This window comes from Ascidiella aspersa, chromosome 3 (assembly GCF_963924565.1).
Source record: "Ascidiella aspersa chromosome 3, kaAscAspe10.2, whole genome shotgun sequence".
In the NCBI taxonomy this organism is placed as follows: domain Eukaryota; kingdom Metazoa; phylum Chordata; class Ascidiacea; order Phlebobranchia; family Ascidiidae; genus Ascidiella; species Ascidiella aspersa.
The window spans coordinates 4,480,957-4,501,736 of NC_139449.1; the positions used below are offsets into that span (position 1 = coordinate 4,480,957).

The 20,780-nt window shown below is 35.3% G+C and overlaps 1 protein-coding gene across 1 annotated transcript in view; it reads left to right on the plus strand.

Annotated features, from left to right (window-relative positions):
- The first annotated feature begins 16,827 nt into the window (after positions 1–16,827).
- Positions 16,828–20,780, plus strand: part of LOC146158173 (protocadherin Fat 4-like) — a 78,501-nt gene continuing 74,548 nt past the window's right edge. Inside the window, exon 1 of the mRNA XM_083383846.1 lies at positions 16,828–17,026. Within this exon, the coding sequence (XP_083239972.1) occupies positions 16,881–17,026 (146 nt within the window). The 5' untranslated portion in view covers positions 16,828–16,880. The remainder of the gene's footprint in view (positions 17,027–20,780) is intronic.

Here is a 20,780-nt window from a genome sequence, read left to right on the forward strand (position 1 = left end):
CAAGGCAAACACGAGAGAGTGGAAACAAAGAGCCGAGTATAAACATTATTCGTGACCATGGGCTGCAGTAGAAGGGCTGGCCGATGTCGTTGTTATACTTGGCTGTTGGTATAAAGATTTGCTGTATCTTATACCGCTAAAACAGGGGTGAACTTTTTTTACCGCGCACCTCTAAACTTTTGTTTGCTTGGCGTGGACCACGGTAGGCAAGTATTTCAGAGATGACGTCAAAAATTGACGTCACAATACAAATAGACTTCATAAATCTGTTGATTCCGGTTCAAAAAATGTGAAAGTGAAATAGAGTCTAAATACAGTGGGTGCAAAACCGTTTTATTATTAATTAAACTGTTTTCTTTAAAAAATTGATATTTCTCAAATATACACTAATATTTTAATTAGGCCTTAACGGTCCCCCTAAAACTAGTTCACGGACCCCCTAAAATTAGTTCACGCACCCCAAGGGGTCCATGGACCCCGGTTTAAGAACCCCTGCGCTAAAATCAGTGCTTCTCAACCTATGGGTCGCGACTCAAAATTGTTTCGCCCATTGATGCGGTTTGGTCGTCGACTGCACTCCGCAGTAGTTTTACATGGTTGAATTTATTGAGATTATACTTCTGAGCAGGATTTCACCAAAATAATAATTTAATTGCTACTCCCTCTTATTTGGGCTTTGTTTGCTTGTAGCATAAAATTAGTTCAGTAACAAAAATTGGGTTGCCAAAGCTTGGCTGTTAAACTTACGCTTAGTATTTGGCCCGCCAATAAAAAGAGTTTAAAAACACTGCTTTAAAGCGACATAAGATATTGCCGATGCTTGCATGCTCATCTTTGAAAGTCGTAACCCATCGCCATTATAATTGCTATCAATGTAGAGCGAACATTTTTGTTTAATAAAAGAAATCCTGCTCTAGTGTAAAAAATGCGGGGTATATTTTTTTGAAACTTGCATTAATTCCTTTTTTTCAACCCAAACTGTTCGTTTTAGCGTAAAAGACTTATAGTTCTTGCGATACTCTAATTTGCTTTTCTGACTTTTTTACAACTTTGACTTAGTATTTGGATATAAGAACACAATTAAGGTTAACCTTCTATTAAATTTCTATTAATTAACTAAATTAAGACAAATTTATCACATTTTTATTGCTGTTAAAAATTTAACATTTTGCATCATAATATATTACAATTCTCTATTGTTAAAAATAGATAAAGTCTCGAGTATATAATGTTGCAGGTGATACTCTCATTTTTACGATTCTGATTCAACTTTGACCTTTTTGTTGCACTTTTCAAAGCAGAGTGAAACCCGATTCTCGTCGGGATTTAAACCTTTAACCTTTGGAATATCTGCGGTAAATTACACCTCGCATTCCGTCGCGCTTCGCTTGAGGTATATGACGTAACAATAACCCTTTGTATTGGCGGGAAAATGTAGAATGGTGGGAATTCACTGGTATAAGGTCAAATAGTATTTGCTAGAGTCATTCGAAATACTAAAATAAGTGAAATGCTGATCAATATCTAAATTGAACTGATGACAAGCAAAAAATGTCCTAATTAGCAAGCGTTTCAACATATATCTGAATCGTGGAATAGATATGAGTTTATACAGTAATCTTGGCATTTTGAGTTTTTTTATATTTACAAAAAACTATCGTTTTTAAGTCTTCAAGCTCTTGCGTAGTAAATATTTTCAAAAACCTACTTTTTAAATTTAAAACAACCGTCTGTAATTTGCAACGCGTGGTGCTTAAATAAATATATAAAAGATGAAATTATGTAATTTGCAGCAACTAATTTAAGAAAAATATTATTTTTCGTAAAGAACGAAAAAATCGCAAAAATATAGCAGATAAAATGCAAGATCGCCTGAGTTCGTTTTCGCGGGCAACGTATTTTGTATCCGGTGTAAACAAACCTGTTAAGGCGGCAGTTTGATGATACACGCCACAAAACCTCGATTTCGTGCGTCAGCATAGCAGATGCAAGTCAGAGATAGCGGCCTGCATCTGATGTTGCGGTATACCCGCCCATAGTAACGCTCGATCGTAGCAATTTTACGACAGAATACGTGTTTTGTGCCGTTTTCGCGTTTAGACTAAACTTTTCGATCTGCGAATTTTAATTTCGGACTTGCTTTTGGTAAAAGATGCATTTTGAGTATTTTTTTAATTTTAATTACGAAAAAACATTTTCGAATCAGTTTGTGCAAAACTAGTGTAAAAACGCATTTGAAGAGTTAGTAAATTTAATTAGTAAATAACCGCTTTGGAGTGATTGTCTTTTGAGAATTTTAAACTGCATGGGGCCCTGATGTACCAAAATTGATTTCCGAAATCGTAACTAAGAATGCTTGACAAAACATATTTTTTAAAAACAAATTTTAGGGCTATTTTGCACCAAATTAGCGTGAATACGCCATTGAACAGATATTTTCAGGTTCAATATTTGCAGTTTTACTCTATTTTGTTTGGAAAAGGGCTAACAAAAATATTTTGAAACTATATAAATATAACCTTATAACTTGCACGTTACCAAAACGAATTAGAATTATACAGCAAAATTTATGTAACCCATGTCTTAAGGAGTGTATTAGTTATTACACTATTATGGTTGTTGCGTGTATGTTAATGCCGCATAACTGTACAAAAACAATAACTCGTTCCTGCATTTCACAACTAAATTTAACGAACTATATTTGAAGAACTTTTTACCAAATTGGTTGTTGTGATGATTTTGTCCAAAAGCATTTGAAACAATGAAAAACAAAGATATATCTATGTATAGGAACAAAATGCATCATGTTGTTTTGTAAATCGTATAGTGAGAACGTACGATGAAGCATAACTTTCTCAACAACAAAATGCCAAATCGGATTTTCGCGAAAACGCCGAAAAAAATGCCGGGAAACGCCAGAGCCGACCCAGCCTATATTTGTTTGCATAAACTCGACGACAAATCGCCAATGTTGAAAGCATAAGGTTTGTTTTCGGCTCTCTAGTTGTGTCCTAATTAGCAAGCGTTTCAACACTGAACCGCGGAGTACGTAAGAGTTATAATGTGATCTGGGCATTGGAGTGGTTTTATTTAGAATCAAAAACTGTTGTTTTCAAGTCTTTAATTACTTGCTTGGTTAAAATAGTGTGAAAAACCTACTTTTCAGAATAATGCCCAATTTCGGGACCCATAGTTATTCATTTTGCTTTTTTAATGCGTCCTTGGAGTTCAATAAAAACAACAAGAGTAGGAGTGAATACACAACTTGTAAAACGTGCAACTACCAAGTAAAGTTGCTTGCTTCTAAGTTCGTTGTTTGTCCGAACGTTCGGTCACATACTTTTCTCAACAACAAAATGTCAAATCGGATTTTCCCGAAAACGCCTTGGAAAATGCCTGTGAAACGCCACAACCGACCTAGCCTATATATTTGTATGCATAAACTCGTCGACAAATCGCCAATGTTGAAAGCCGAAGGTTTGTTGTCGACTCTGCAGCTCGGACAGCAGTTGTACCTCGCGCGCCGAAAAGCTTAAAAGGCCCCGGGCGAGGGCAGGCCGTTGGAATGAGGGATAGGCCGATCGCCACTTGAAAGTGGACAAGCTTTGCCGTCTTTTTAATGAGTTTTTTACCTGTTTTGTGATGATATGTTTGCTACCAGGCATAGTATACTAAAGCGAATCTCTTCCGGCAATTGTTTATTATTTTTTTTTTAATTTCGGCTACCTGTACGCAGGGCGCCTTTATCTTGTGAAACCTTGGCAGTTGAGAGTTGTGGTAAAAGTTTGAGGGATGTCCGATAATATCGGATCGGGGACACCCGATACCAAGTTTGTGTATCGATAGTTTCCGATACTAGGGCGATATCGGTACCGATTCGATACAAAATTACTCTACAAATTTTCGATTATTTCTGTAACTTGAAAGATAAATTTATCTAAAAGTACGGTATGGGTTAACAAGTGAAGTTTAAAGTTTTTAATCCTATAGTAAATTTTGGTCTTATGACCTGAAAAAAAAAACCTTTGAGCGTTTTGATTTCATCTATTTTGCATGTTTGTGAATTGGGAACTCTCAGATCAAAACAAGGGCAATTAAACTAGACATAATAAAGACAAGAACATTTCTAATTGATCTACTATAGGGACCACTGGCTTAAATTTAGAAGCTTCGTGAAATGACATCGTGCCTTGCCCGGTTCGGCAGCTTTGCAAAATAAAGAAAATCAATATTTGCGATTATAAGGAAATTTGTTTGGTTTTCTGCGACAGTCATGGTTACAGTGAAAAATTTGTTGTTTAATTATTAGGTGGCCAATCAGAAGTGGAAAGTGAGAAGCCACTGAATATTGTTTATTGAATCTTTAAAACAATAAATAATTTCCCAATCATTTAAATAATTCTTAAAGCATATTTTTCATTTTTTAATTTATTTATTTATTTATTTACGCTGTGTTCATTTATTACTTGGTTAACCGCAAAGACCCACACCTTACACGCATGGAACGAAATTAATGGCCTATCCCTCCATTTCACAAAGCGATCGCAGAAAGAGCGTAAAGAGTGCCTTTTCGTTAAAAAGGCAAAATGTTAATTTAGAAGGAGACGCAATGCATTGAATAAAAAAATGCACATTTCTTAATTCCTAATGTGATATATCCATATTATTTGGGCATATTTTTTGCCTAACTTGTTTTAAAATTGTTAACTTGTTTTAAAATTGTTGATAAAAATATAATGAACGCGATACTTTTTGTCTAACATATTTTTTTCTTAACCAGAAACAGCCATGAGAGATCTTTTCCAACTTCACTGACCTTTTAGCTCAGCAGGCGACTGCTAGGTTCATTTTGGCTGGCGTAAATATTTTCACTCTGGGAGATGATGGATTAATTTTCGGCCGCTATTAATCTCTTTTGAGTGCCCCGCCTTTTTTGACTATAGCGCTATCCTGCGACTGAAAGGCGATTCTAATTGGGTTAGGGTAATTAAAAGGATGAATGTTCGATTTAATAAGAATATCGAAGGCTTAGCAGAAGTAGGTATCATTTTGAACGTTTCGAATAATCCTTTATTCATTTTCAATCAGTGCCTTCTCTCTATGTTGAAAATGAATAACGAGTTATTCGAAACGTTCAAAATGATATCTACTCCTGTATGGGCTTTGATATTCTCATTATGTCTTACTGCAACCTCCAACCAATATGTTTCAATCTCCGATTTGAAAATTTTTTTTCAATTTCATGTTTGAAAATTAAAACGGTTTTTAAAAGCAATCTTTTGCCAGTAGTGTAAATTTAAATTGAAGGATGTGTTTTTAAATGTAAAACTGTTACTTCGTCATTTTGTGGTTAATACGATTCAATTATTCTGATAACAATCTTCGCTAGTAGCCGTTTTTGTCTGATTCTAAACAAATTGTATTAAAATCGAAGTTGACCTGATGAAGCACGGTTGTGAGATAAGTTGTTAATACAATTTGTCGTTAAACACTGCTAACTGTTTCAAGATTTAGTCTGATAGTGTCAGTTTTACAAAGTGATTTTCTTACAATGTTTGTACCAGAAGCTCGGCTTTATTATTTTTTTCAACAAAAAAATGAAATGTGTTATTTTCCTAAGATTGGCACGGTATACAAATACGGCCTTCAAACATGTTAAAAACTGTTTTAAAATCATATTTTTAAACGAAAATGTCAACAGCCTTGTTTTCTTGGCTGTAAAACTAAAACGTTCTCTCCTACATTTTGAATCTAAGTTTTTGTTTTGACCTCCAAATTTGTTGGTTATGTCACCGTTTTTTGCATTGAATTTAGTGTTCAAATGCCCAATATACTCAGAAAATCATTTTTTAAAATTAAATATTAATGACAAAAGTAGGTCTGATCGGAAACAAAAATCCTTATTTTCTCACTTTCAACAGTAGTTAAAATTAATGTTTTGTTTTTGGCCTCTAAACTTACCCAATCGTTTTTTTTGTATTGGTTACATTTTTTGTTTAAATGCCCAATATATTCAGAACTTTTTTTTTAATAACAATCAACAGAGTAGTTTTTTATTTCGATTTGAACAAAAAGCTCATTTCCGCACTTTTCAATCAATGATTGAAACAAATGTTTTGTTTACCTTAAAAATTGATCCAATCTTGACCCTGAATTGGACAAAAAACTTATCTTTTCACTTTCAGAAATTATAAAAAATGTTTTGTTTTAGGCCTCAAAATTGGCCCAATTTTGAGATGCATTGTTTCCAGTATTGCTAGATAGGTTTTTCTCTTGATCCAAAAAAAAATCCCCATTTTTTAATTAGTGATTGAAACAAATGTTTCGTTTGCCTTACAAATATCGCCCAACCACCGACGGTTGTAACACGAAAGGCGACCGTTCAGTTGATTATAGCACGGCAAGAGATTTGCGATCGAGATTAGGTCCCGGCTCGACTCAGCATCGTGTAAATGCGAGTGAGTGGCGATTGTCGGTGACCAAAGGGCAGGATTAAGGTCTTTTCACACCGTACAAGGCCGAGTGGACAACTGAGTGGACATGCCGATGTCCAGCAGCTCTTTAAAACGGTGGTATTTTGCTCGTGACTGCCTATAGCAGTGGTTCTCAACCGGGGTGCCGCGGCACCCATGGGTTCTATTTCTAATGCTCAAGGGTGCCGGGAGATATTTGGGAATCTTTAAGAATCTGATTTTTGCTCAACTATTGCAACTTTTTGTGTACGATTAGAGTGGAAAAATCCAATTATAACTCCCTACGTTGTTGTGTAGAGTTGATGTGTGTTGTTCCAGTTCCGATATTGTGACATTCTAGTGAATTACCCGCGGTAAAATCTTGTAGGGGTGCCGCAATCGATTTAATATTTCTGAGGGGTGATCCTAGCAATAAAAGGCTGAGAATCACTGGCCTATAGCAACTGGTTGCTGAGATTTTTGGAAGTTGAAGTTCGAAACACAACGTATGTCAGGTCAAGTCTAAGTCAAGTCATAATTAGAGAAAGTCAACTCAAAGTTGAGTCCTTGTAATAAAAAAATAACATAATTTATTTAAATTAGTAAACTCGTCCGATTATGAGCAATAGCTCAACTAAAAAATAACAATAACACAACATAGCAGGTAAATTCGTTTATGTGGAAAACTTAAAATAAATAGCCCAATTTTGTAACAAAAATGCTCAATGAAACACATTTTTTCAACCCAAATGATTTACTTGATAGACTAAAGTCAAGACATGGAATTTTACCCAAACGCCTTAAGTCAATCAAGTAATCTCACACAATAGACTTAAGTCAAGTCATTTTGCCCAAAAAACTTGAGTCAAGTCATGTAATTTTACCTGAAAGACTCAAGTCAAGTCATTTTGCCCGAAAGACAAAGTCAAGTCTTTTAAAAACAGAGACTTTAGTCAATCACAACACTGCATATTAGCCACAGAGAAAAACGGAAAGAAAAAAGAGATCCGGCCAATTTGAAAACGGCCTCAAAACTGGCCTTACCAAGTCGCTAACGAATCTTACTGACGTCGAACGCGAAACGCGAGAAAAAAGGGCGACCGCTCGCGTTTCTCCGTATCAAGTAGTCAGTAGTTGTACAGTACGGCTTCTCTGCGAACGGTTTGAGTCTGTCGCGGGGCATTGTTACGACAGAATGGTGCCTTTAGCGGCGCCGCGAAATCCTACACGTTTTCAGGCGGGACATATTGTCGCGAGGTAGCTCTAGGGTGGATACATTGCCGATTGCTTTTCCGAAAGTTTGCTGTGTTTATGTGTACAGTGTTCATACACAATGTACGTGTGTGGAAAAGGCAAGTGTAAACTCAGTATAAACTTTGGAATAAAGAACGTTAATTAGATAAACCAATTAGAGATGACCACTTGTAGCAAGTGTGTCCTTTAGGCAGTGCTTTTTTAGAGCAGTAGTTTAAGGTTTTATTTCCTTCTTGCTTTATATTTTGTTCTGTCTGCAGAAAATGATGTTTTCCAGGGATTAAAATATCTTTATGTTGTGTATATGAACAAATTTCTGGTTTCTAAGTTTTGTAGATTTTGTCTTTATCGTTTGATTCGTATCCAAAGATTATTTTTCAATGTTTAAATTGGCAGGGTTTTATTCGAAAGAAAGCTTGATTTTGAGCTAAGGCACGAATTACATTTGCAGGTGCTAGTCTTATATGCGATGACCTTCAGTAATAAGTGTAATGTTAAGTCGCTATTATTCGCAGTGTTAAATAGAGAGTTCGAAATGACTTCAAGTGAATTTGTTGTAGCACTTGTTTTGTTTTCAATTTTGTTTCAAAGGTAAGTTTACGGCGAGAAATAGTTTTGAAATTATTGAATTTCATGTAGCCTACAAAGCTACTTACTGTAACTTACAATATGAATCTAAGTTGTTGCCCTATTTTGTCTTATTTTAAAGCTCCTAATTAGTTGACACTCTTGGCAGGCAAATCGTAATTAATATTGACATGCTTTCGCATAACCGTGCTTCAAAAACGACAGTTTTTATCTAAGGTTTAAATCGCGTGGCACAGTTTATAGACAAATTGTACTTCAACATCGACATGATTTCGCACAATCGTTCTTTAATTAGATCGTAGTAGGAATAAAAGAAATAAAATAGCAATAGAATGTGTGGAAATAATAAGTCTAATTAACCATTACGTCTCACGCCTTTATTAATCAATGTTAATTATATAGTTGGTGAGCTCTCTGTACTACGTTTTGCCGTAGCTTTGCAGCTTATATGGAGTATGGAGAGTTAAGGTTGTAGTTGTTGCCTGCACTTGTTCTGTTGTGTTAGATAGTATCGTTTTCAAACGAGATGGGGTTGTATATCTGCTCTGAGTCGGACTGTAAATAGCCCAACAAACGTAGGTAATCTTACCTATTCATTAAACCGGGAGCTCATTGTTATATAATATAAAGGAGTTGTGTTAGTTACGTCACAAAGCCAAAGTAAAAGGCTGCTGTAGGTTTGATTTAAAGGCGTTTAAGTTTGCAACATAATGATCGGAGGCTGTATTAAGACATAGAATGAATATCAAAGCCTATATACAAGTATTAGTAATATTGTTATACGTTTTGAACTTTTGAATAACTCTTTATTCATTTTTGATGTTGAAAATCAAACCTTTAAAATGTTACCTACTTCTATATGGGCTTTGGCATTCTACTGCGTTATGTGTTCTTGTATTTTACCTTTGGTTTGTATCAGATTTTTAGTAGCCAAGTTTTCGCTGCAGGTAAATACAAGCATTGCGAAGCACGCGCCCATTGGACATTTAGAACGTTATTTCAAAGCGCGGTTTGTTTATAGCAATGGTTCCGCTAAATAAATAAACGTGCTTCTGGGCAGCACATAACTTTCAAAAGGATACAACAGAACAAAATTTAAGGTGTTGTCAAACTATAAGTGGTTTCAAAAATTGTAAAGTGTATTTAAGTGGTTTGAGAAGTATTTTACCACTTTCGATATCTGACATTGGACGAAAATTACGGCCTTACAACTGATGTTAAATTTAACTATGCCTTTTATTTAAGAAACTAGTTGAAATTAAAACCTGTAGAAGTAACAGATTTCACCAAGATATCGTAAACAAAATACACAATATCGTATACTCCTATGATAAACAGAAAATGTAAATTAATAAAATATTTAGAAGTTTAAATTTGCCTGGCGGTTTTAGTAAGTTTCGAAAAGCATTCGGTCTTTTTTTAATGTTCGCATGTTTTTTTTGTTCGTGTTAGTCACAGAGATTAACTGGAATGAAATAAAAGAAAAACTGTTAGTGCTTAGCAGGCTAAACGTTTCAATAACAGAATTTTGCCCACTAACAGAACAAATTATGTCGACGATCAAACTTCTAAAAGTTTATAATAGGCAAGCTATTAAAAACTGTTAAAGTGTTTTCAAGTTTTCAAGCGCGGAATATAACCCTTCGATAAACAGAAAAGCGAATTTTAAGTTTACATTTGCCAGGCGACTTTTGTAAGTTTAGCACTGTAGATCGTATTAAAGCTACAGCAGTCTCCGTTGAACAGTATAGCAATGATAACACTGCGCCAGTGAAAAGCCTAGGCTTTATTATCTGCCGCAGATTTCTACGTCATTATAAGTAACGGCTTATCTCTAAAACTTCCCGGCATAAAGAAGCCCTGATAACAAAGCAATCGTCCGTCTTGATGGAAATGTTTCTGTCATAGTCGTAGATTAGAGATTTGGGATGTGTTTAGTCATTTGCCAATTGTATATGACGAGATGTTTTTGAATCGGAAAAAAAGTCTGCTTTTATAAACATTCCGAATTGTTGAGACGTAACGTTTTATATGAGAGTTTTGGCGACGTTAACACATCAATGTTGGCAAAAAATTAAATTAGGCGCTTGAAAACTAAAAATGCGCTGGTCAAAAATTGTACGCAATAAACAGAATGGATTTTGTAAATTTTTGTTGCAAGATATAGTTGAACTCTTTAGGGCAGGTTTATATAGTTGCGGGCCGAAGTCAAATTTTCGTAAAATTTCATCCCAATCTTTTAATTATTTGCCATCCCTGTGCTGGATTTTCAACCGGATTCAATTATACCGTAAGATAGCTTTGCGTTCTGTGCCACTTTTCTACTGAACGGTTAGGTTAAAATCGCCTTTGGCGATATGCAAGATTGTTCTGCGGCGTTTCAGGGTTCCTTTTTGCCGTCAACACAACGAACCAAGCTTGATGTATGCAATGATCGAAAACAGTTTAAAACAAAAAAACTTTCCATAGGACAGTGCTTCTCAACCTTTTCAGCAAACGGACCGGTCAAATTTCAAAACAAATTTTGCGGACCGGTGGACTTTCAAGAATCAAAATCAACCCAAAATTTAATTACGCAATAGTATACAACTAAAATACTTTTTAGCTTTCACATGCAACTGGTTTTAAAGTTTAAGACTTAAACGAGTTGAAGCCTATTTTTCAACAGTTGCAACATTGTGACGTACAAATAAGTCCAAAGAATATCATTAACTCTATTTACGTCACAATGCTGCAAATTACGGAGCTGGCGAAGTTCTAAATTTGATGGATAGGCCTTCAACATCTTGAATTTTGCACTTGAGATATCAAATTTTAATACATTTGGCGGACCGGCAGGAAAGTTGACGCGGACCGGCGGTTGAGAACCACTGCCATAGGATATTTCGTCAACGAAACGCCATTACTTTATTTGTAATTTTCGATACGTTAAACTTTGTGATTAACAATCTATTTATTATTTCTGGGGGTGCCGGAAAATCATAAAAGGTTGGGGACCACCGAGTTAACGCTACAATAGTGTATATCTTAGTGGAGTATAAAACTATTACCAGCGGGTTTCTGTTGTCAATTAGTGCATATGTTTGTATTAAGTTTTTCTTGTCAATTTCTGTAATAGAACCAGAGTTATTTTTTCTAAATTTTCGATTTATTGACTTGTTTATTAGTTCGCATAGCATTGCCAGTTGAAAAAAACCTTCTGTTAATAGAGTTTAAGATTCGGTTAGAATAAACCTTATTGCAGACTAAACAAAATGCATGCGTCCTTAGTTAGGCTGTGGAAAGTTTTATGTACTTTTTAAGGCAGCTGAATTAGTGTTTTGATCCATTTCTGTCAAAAAGGAACTTTCGTCGATTGATATTAGATTATTGTGTCAACTCTCTGGCTCAACTCAATTCAAACCAGTCGTTTGTTATTACGTTATATTTGATTTCTGTCAAAACTCGAGTAGATGTTATCCCGCAAATACGAAAAACGTCTTAGGAAGCAAATATTAATAAATCTGTCAAAGGAAATTACTTTTCAAGTAAGATTGTTACTTTATAAAAGAATAAATTTTAAAAACTACTCGTTTAGATGTTTTGTGTTTCGTTTATCTTTGTAATGATTTTCTTGTAATTGTGGCTATTTGCTGTTGTAAATTATTTCAACGAAAGGTTATTAAATTAATGTCCGCCATACAGACTAAGTGTATGATTGTAAGCCTGAATACCGGATATACTTAGTATGATTACCAATGAACCTGTCAATCTGCACAAAAGACGAATGTTGGCAATGATTTGTGTAATTTATTATACGTCTTTACCAAAATCAATAACGAACGGGAAATGTTATTAAGGTAACGACATATAAAACTATAGGTTATTTAGGTTACAACCGCATTTTTAATAATTATTTTTTTTTAAGTCACAGTCAAGAGTGAAAAATGCTGCTTGTATAACACAAAGCATCGCCGAAATTTACAGATTGAGTATCATATTTAGGTATGTCCGTTACTTGGCATTTTATTGTGTTGGTTATAACCAACATTTTTAGCAAAAGTCTGGCCGATTCTGCCCGATAACAAGTTACGTCATTACTATGGTCAAATGAGACCAAATACAAACAAAAACGGTAAAAAACATTTTTTAATTATGATTAAGCCAGAATAAAGACCAAATTTAGCTCATAATTTTTAGGGAAAAGAAAGGTTTTTTTCAAATTTATTTTTATTCTTGGAAATTAACCTTTTAAGGTGAAAATGTTGCGGTCAATCACTTAGAATGGCTAAATTCCCATACAACTCGGTCGGTACAGATATTACCCTATATCGCAGTGGTTCTCAAACTTTTGTGATCGCGACCCAAATCTGAGTTTTATGAGCATCTCACGACCCAAGCTTTTTTCTGATATGCATGAAGTAGAAAAAAGACACAGACAACCGTGAAACAATGATTGATTACAAACAGATGATTGATTGATTTTAGTGTGATTGGTGAAACTGAATTTTTTCATTTATAATATCAGTGTGGCTTGTTTGAGCTTACACCAGTCTTAGTAGCTACTGGAGCTGGCTGCCATCAAAACGTTCATAAAACCACTTATGACGCAATAATCCAGGTTACAGATTTGAAGCCACGTGAAAAGCTTATCATGCAATAATTCAGTCATAAATTCATAATTGAATTGAAAATATTGTAAAAATGAAATGAAAAAAGTTCGTTTGCGCAGGATTGAATCTCCATAAGGCGACCCATTTTTTGACCCTGTGCGACCCATGTTTGGGTGGCGACCCATACTTTGAGAACCACTGCTATATCGAATGCGTACCGATTTGACCACTTTGTATCGAGTGTCGACTGCGATCCGACACTTTCGGACCTTCCTAATTGCAAATACTGTGGTTTACTTGTCCGATACTGCGTCCTGGTATCGGTTCTGATCCCGTATTATCGGACATAACTATTTGTATGTTAATAATCGTAGTTCTGCCCATGTGCTGACACAGTATATGCAGGTTTTTTTTTAAGATTTGGTTTGGGTGACCGCTAAGTAGTTTTAAGATACCGCAAGTGTTTCATTTAAATACCAAAAAGTTGCAAGTCCAAAATTTGGGAAACCGCTGGAGAAATTTGGGGGACCGTTTCTGTCCCCCAAAACACCTTAAAAAAACACTGGTGGTGTCCCTGTATAATACGATCGTAACCGTGTGTTACGTTGTTAGTGGCTAAAGACAATACAGTCCAAATATTTTAAAAATCTCATGTCATCTGGCAGAATTGGCCGTTTCATCTTTGCATTGTTGTTAGGTCGATTGCTTCCCAGACATTTATCGACTCGATTAAGGCAAAGCGGTCATCACATGTTTTCTGGCGACAAAAAAGACACAAGAAAATGGCCTCGTACAGTTTCCCGGCCTTCTGGCGAAAAAGCAATTAGGCTAATTGCGAATTCCAGTCTGTTTGAAGTGCTCCGTTTTTCTGAAAGCTTGCGGGTAAATTTCGACGCCTCTTTCGTGAGCGTGAGACTTTCGAAATTCGCCCGAGGATTTTCGAAATTTGTGCAAATATTTTCTTTTCTTTTTTGGACTAATTGCCTGTGAGAAGGTTGAAATGCGACGAAGAAGTTTAAGCCTTTTTGCGCCAATGTTTTCAACGTTTAGCTAATTGCGTGTGAGAATCTGAAATTACGCCAAGGTATTTTGCCTTACATGTGACAGAAAATTTTACTTCTATACTTTCACAGTGTTTCGCCAGTGAGTTTTTTGGGTGCGCGATCCTTTAATAAATAACATTAATTGTCTTGTCTTATGCGCTAGAAAAACATGTTCAGCTGATTTAGATTTCATTTGATAATAATCGTTTTAGGTGTAAAGCACTACTTTTAGAGACAAAGCTATCTATGTGTGTAGGATATTACTGACACCTTTAATAATTGATTTTTCTCACAATTGAAGTGGCCTATGTTTGTCAAGTTTGCTTTATTTAAAGTTTTAAACCAACAAGTGAATTTCGCGAATTTTATGTCTTTATGTCATCGCTTATAGCAGTACAGCTTAACCCCGGCTTAGCTGAGCTTTGTTCTAGTGCGTTGTCCTACTGAGGTTGACACGAGTTCATTTTCACGCATGTTAGTGGGGTGTAACAAAATAAACACAACCGTCCCGCTAGCAGAGCGAAAACGTTTTGCAAGTTTTTAAAAGTTTTTGCAAGTTTTGAAACGTTTTTGTAAGTTTTGTAACTTTTTTGTAGGTTTTTAAATGCTTTTGTAAGTTTTGTAACTTTCGTAGCGTTTTGAAAAGTTTTAGAACGGTTCTATGGGATTTATAACGTTTTTGTGGTTTGTAACGTTTGATTATGACAGATTAATTTAGAATTATTGATATCCGATCAACTTTCTATCTTATCGGAGCCGATACCCGATGCCGAGTGCTAGTATCGGCACTCGTCCGATACTATAGGATCGGTGCAAATCCGATAGCAAAATTTTGTGCGATTGTTTGTCATGCATTAAAGCTTTTTTTACCTTATTCGGTGAATTCATGACAAAAATAGTATAGGTTATAGTATAGGCACAGCACAGCTAATGACAATTCAATTCTTAACGTTATAGCAAATTTCGAATAGTGCACAATTTTTTTTCTTCTTTTTAAAGCTTAACTTACCAAAGTGTTACTTGCGGTACAACGGCCATATTGCAAAGACGATATAAATCGGGAGAAACACACAACGTGACTTTAACTGAATTAGCCAAAAAAGTTTAAGAACCCCTGACCTGCAGCTATCGGCTTTTAACCGCTTTTACAAACCCTCAAAATTAGCCAAAAAAAACGCCAAATTTTCTTCCCAGTTAATTGTCAGCCTCTTCAAGCAATAAATAACGCGCCAAGGCAGAGACACCAGCTAGATAATAATTTAATCGCGTTGTCCTTATACGGAACTTGACCGATTCGGCGTCGGCCAGTTTTAATGAGCGGTGTGGGTCTCTTGGTACTGCTTGGTGCTTAGCACGCCAGCACGTCGCTCGACGTAATTAGCGCCTCTCATTGGGCTTGGTTTTCGAGTGCGCTGAATGAGTTACGACATTGTTACAACGAAAAAAAATCACGATTTCGGAGTTTTTCCGGTGCGCCAAGCGTTTTGAGTAAGGATGTCCGACACTTGACCATTTTATTCCGATATTTTGGACATAAAGTACCGCGATCCTATACCAAATGACGTCATAACTATGCGCAAACAGGCAAATAGATAAAATTCAACACTTCAAATGTATTTTTACAGATTATTGGGCCAAAATTTGCTTTAAAATAAAGAAGTTTACATGCTGTATTTTGTTACCCCTTATTTTTTTTTGAAATTTTAGAGCAGAAATCGATGCATTTAATTTGCAGCGAGTGCCAATGGCTAGATCGAATATAGTTCTTAATGCACGAAGTTAGGGCATTTCTCCTCAAAATGTGTTTTCTGATACTCGAGGAAATGCTTATTTATAAAATATAATGTTCAGGTTAAACCAAAAAAATTATACAAGGACCGAATATTGATTTTGTCCGTAGAGTACTGTGTGCATTATACTAAATACATTTCCTTTACAAATTTAAAATGTGTTTTTTTAACTAACTCGGATAAAAGAAAATATTAGTTGTAATTTTGAGTATCAATATTACTATGGCATATTGAGAAAGCTTTCTGGATTGCATACTTTTAATAATTACTCAAAGGAAGATCTACTGCTTAGTTTAACAAAAATACAGTTGAAAAAACGGGAATATACATAATTGGCTTACCCTAATAGCTAAACAATAAAAAAAAAATATAATACTGGATGAACTAACCCGTCCATTATCTGAAATAAAACTGCTTTGTTTTTGTTTCGATAAGCATGTTGTTGGATTTCATACCAAAGTGGTTGTAATTTAATACTCGCTAAATAACGCAACTTTATTGGGTGATGCACAACAAAGACAGTTTGACCTTGATTTTACGCCTTGTCAGCCGATAACTTTTTTGAAACAAGTGATCGTATCTGGTACGTCAAAGTTAAGGAGTGAATCGTATTTCGATTGAAAAGCTATTTTTCTTCTGTGTGAGCATTGGGCTTAACAGAAAATTTATTGTGTACAATTTACCAAATTCACACATTTATAAGTACCTTTATATTTAGTATGTTGTTTTTGCTGTAACTGTATTACTAGATGTAGGCTACGTTAAATGTTTACGTAATAAGTTGGATGTCGAAATGAATTTTACTGTCAAACCGAAATGGGACAAACACATTTTGTAATATATTTACCCTTTTTGTAAAATGTATGCTTGTGCAGTTTAAGGATTCGCTGTTGTAACGTTTACATAATGGTTAGCATCTACAAATGTTGGTATTTTTTGACCTGATGTATAACACTGAAATTTATATTCCCTCAGAAAAATAGTCAAGACTGTAAACTACAGTTTTTAGCCTTAATTTGCGTAAAACATGTTCAGCGCTTGCCTTGGAGCTATTTTGTAGCGCAAATCGTTGCTTTGGAAATGCTGGACACAAAGCAGAAGATAAAACAGCAAGATTTAAAGCACAAACACTAAGGATTTATCCCTTAACCTGTAAAAAGAATGGCAAAATTACATTTCGTGGCGCTGCTGACAATTGGGCTGCGGCTACTTTGCGGATGCTACGGAGTAAGTTTCACTTTGACGGAAGAACGGAAAACTCCGCAATTATTAGGAAGGATTTCGACGCAATTAACAAATTCTTACAGGTGGGTTGTGGATTATAATTATAATAAAGTGACCTATTTCCCAAATAAGGTAGCTTTAATAGTCGCGATAGGAAAGTTGTTTTTTAAAACTCAATACACATGCTTTCGTAGAATTTTGCTAAAAATATACGAGCCAGAATATAACATTTATTGATAGGGGAATATGTCGATTTATTTCAGATTCTAGCTTTCATTTTTTCAATAAAATGAATTTTGAAAAAAAAAAAAAAAAAAAAACGTCGTTTACTCGTTAGGCTAAACGTTTATCATAATTATTCTCGGCCATATTTGTCGTTTAAACAAACGAAAAAGAAGTGGCACTTCTGACGAGTTCAAGGTGTTTTTAACTCTTACCTGTTGAAGCATCACGGTTGTGCAAAAGCTCGTCAAGTGTGTTATGCAATTTGTCAATGGTGCCACTTTTTGTTCACAATCAAAATAAATTTGGCTGGTTTACAAAACCTTTGCAACGTGAAAACACTATAACTTATAAACACTATATGCTAGTTGGAAATTATTCACATTATTAGCTCTATTTTTTGTGTCTTTCAAATCCGTTTCTTTTGTTATAGCTATCCACTCTTTTTACGAACCTAAATGTCCATTGTGTATTCGCTATAAGTGCAAACTACGCACAACTTTAAGTTTTGCGTGGCCGGCCGTAAATTCGCCGCACGCTCATAACAACAAGTTGCTTCATTAATGTTTAATGCGGCGCTGGCAGCAATGACGACAATCGACTCTGACAAATCGCCAAAAGTAACAAGTCAATTGAAACTGCAAGCTGGCTTATTATGTTTTCTTTTCTTTCCTATACCTTAGGCCTTAGGGGTTCTTAAACTGGGGTCCGTGAACCCCTTGGGGGCACGTGGAATAGTTTTAGGAGAATATTAATATAAATTTTAAAATTAAAAAAAAAGGGTTTATGTCGAATAACGGTTTGCTGCCTTCTTATATGTATTTAGTCTTTGGATAAATTTTTAAGGGGTACGCGTTAAAACAAATTTTAATAACCCCTGTTATTCGTGAACTAAACTTTAAAAAACATACCTAAACTAAACAGTGCAGCTTTGTTCACCACCGTAAATACGGCATAAAACCAGCAATATACAGTCATATATTTGCACATATAATTTACGATTTGCTGAAAGTATCTCCAAAACGAATGAGTTCTGAGCTCTAATGGTTACGCATCCATTTAGTGGGCTGATTCAATCAAGAAATTACTCTTTTTTTTTTTCAATAATAATAATAATATTGCTACATTAAACAGTAAACACAAAAATCTAAAAAGTCACACGTGACCTTGTGACGTCACAATTTGAACAGTCGTAGCTTTTAAAAAACTTATCGTGGTAAAATTGGTTGGTCATAGGTTTCAGGGTCAGCATTTTCAGCAAGCTTTACCAAAAGTGAAATTCACATAAATTCAATTGTTTAAACCCCCTGCGGGGACGCTCTAATACCACCATGGTTAGCATCTCTCTGCGGAGAAGTGATATTGGCCAGCGTAGCGAGTAGTTTTCCGCTGTTGCGACTTGCGCGCTCTTATCATATTGACAAGGCGAAGGCGTGAAACATCGATCGACTCTGTTGCACTGAACGAAACTCTTTCGCTTAACTATTGTCCGCATGCATTTTATCCCTTTGTGTTCTGGGGTTCTCAATGTAAGAACCTTGCCATTAGGTTATTTTATCGTTTTTTTTTTTCGAATAGTATATATTTGTTATACAGGTTTTACTCGTTAAGAATTACCTTTTATATTTTTTTCTGTAATTTTGGCCTTAACGTTCTAAATTTCAGAACGTTGTACGTAATAAGAATATCAAAGCCCATACAGAAGTAGGTATCATTTTGGACGTTTCGAATAACTTTTTATTCATTTTTCAACATTTTCAACGATGTTTTATTACGTCTTACTACAACCTCCAACCATTATACTTCAGAACATTGTAATTAGTCGATTTATCGTTTTCTATATTTTTGCTACATTTTCCACTAGTTCATATTTCTTGTGTAGGTTTTACGCGCAGGAACTATAGCTTTTACATTTTTCTGTAGTTTTCGCTCTAGCCTTAAAATTTGAGAACGTTAAAATTAGGTGATTTTATCGTTTTTTGCGATTTTTTTAATGGCGTATACTATACTTTTTGCTGTTCAATCTCAACGCGCCCCCTCAACTAACAATTAATGTCACTAGTAAAATTCAACCATACCAACTCTGGTTGTAAAGTCGATACAGTCTTAATTTTGTGATTTTTTGTGTTGTTTAAATTCGCCTTTGTGCGGCGTAGGCTACAATCGACCGAACTGGCAAAATTTGCTTTCCGAGAACTCTATCGTGGCTTTGGCCTGCTGAAAGCAGCAAATGCACAGAAACAACAACATCTTTGACGCTACTAGGTTTTGTGCGTTTTTTTCGGTCAAGATTTTTATGTGTATAGGTTGCGGGTCAAAATTCAGACAAGATAATGTGCTATGACTATCGGAAAAATCTGATAACTTGAGATCTGAAAAGTTAAATGTGAAAAACCTTTAAACTTTGGCATTGCGTAGTAGGAAATACGCATTATAATGAAAGTTGCCTGATAATAAAAGTAGCCTACTTTTTGCACCTTTATGTTGTTTTGACATATTTTTTTTTATGATGGACATGTTTTTATGTGTGGATCTGATCAATTTACCGTTGCGTTCCCTCTTTCAATAATGTCATTGAAAACTTGCCCATTTTTATAACAATTTTTACTTGTTACACGGCCGCACGTTGCAAGTCTGCCTTTGAACTCCCAGTAAAGTCAAACTCTTAAATCAAACCCGTCTGACCGAATGGCCCGGGCATATGTTGGGCGTTATCAGTTTGACGTGTGGAAAATTGATAGCACAACAACACAGTGACCTACTGTAGCGCACTAGCGCTGTAGCTGCCGTATCTGACTTTGCTTGGAGCCATATGCCGCCGCGTTTGCCTTAAACTTTCACCTCGAATAAGATCGATTCGTAATTAACATCTGCCCTTTTTACGGCCGTTTTTAAGGATACTTTGCAGTTTGTATATTGTTTTATTGTTATTTTCACAGCTTTTATATAATACATTATGTCGACTTATGTAGCCGCTTTCAGAATGTTTAATCAAGATTACTTTGTGAACTTGGTTGGCTTGCATAATTGAATTAAAACCAATCTGATTTTTTTACTCCTAAAAACTGTTCCTTGTTAAGGTTGTTTGAGAAGCCTTTAGCCATTTTATTTACTATTTTTTTGCCTCCTGAATTGCTAGTACGGGTGAATTAAAAACCGTGCCTCTTTTGTCTCGTTATTTTTTTTTGCATTTTGCACAATTTTTTGAAAAGCGGTACCCTTTTTTATGTTAGCTTACGGGGGAGCAAACATTTACAGAAATTGAGAAAATGTGGTTATATACCTCATCTGTGTAAAAAGATTCACAAAAAACGACCAATATCCATTTAAAGTCACAAAAAGTTGTTTATCAAAACCTCAAACGGCAAAACAATGAACAGAGGTGAGCATTAAAATAGCCCCTAAGTTATTCTATAAACTCTATAGAATTCTTATTTTCAAAGTTGTCATTTCTAACAAAGAATTGGTAATAAAACGAAAATATTGGCCGCGAAATACTTTTGTAAAATTTGCATTTTAAACTGATAAAGAAAACGGCCTAAAAATCTCGGCCAATAAAAAGAGAGCCTGGTTCATTTCGAACTGGCCACACAATGCGGCCAGTTTTGAGTGGTT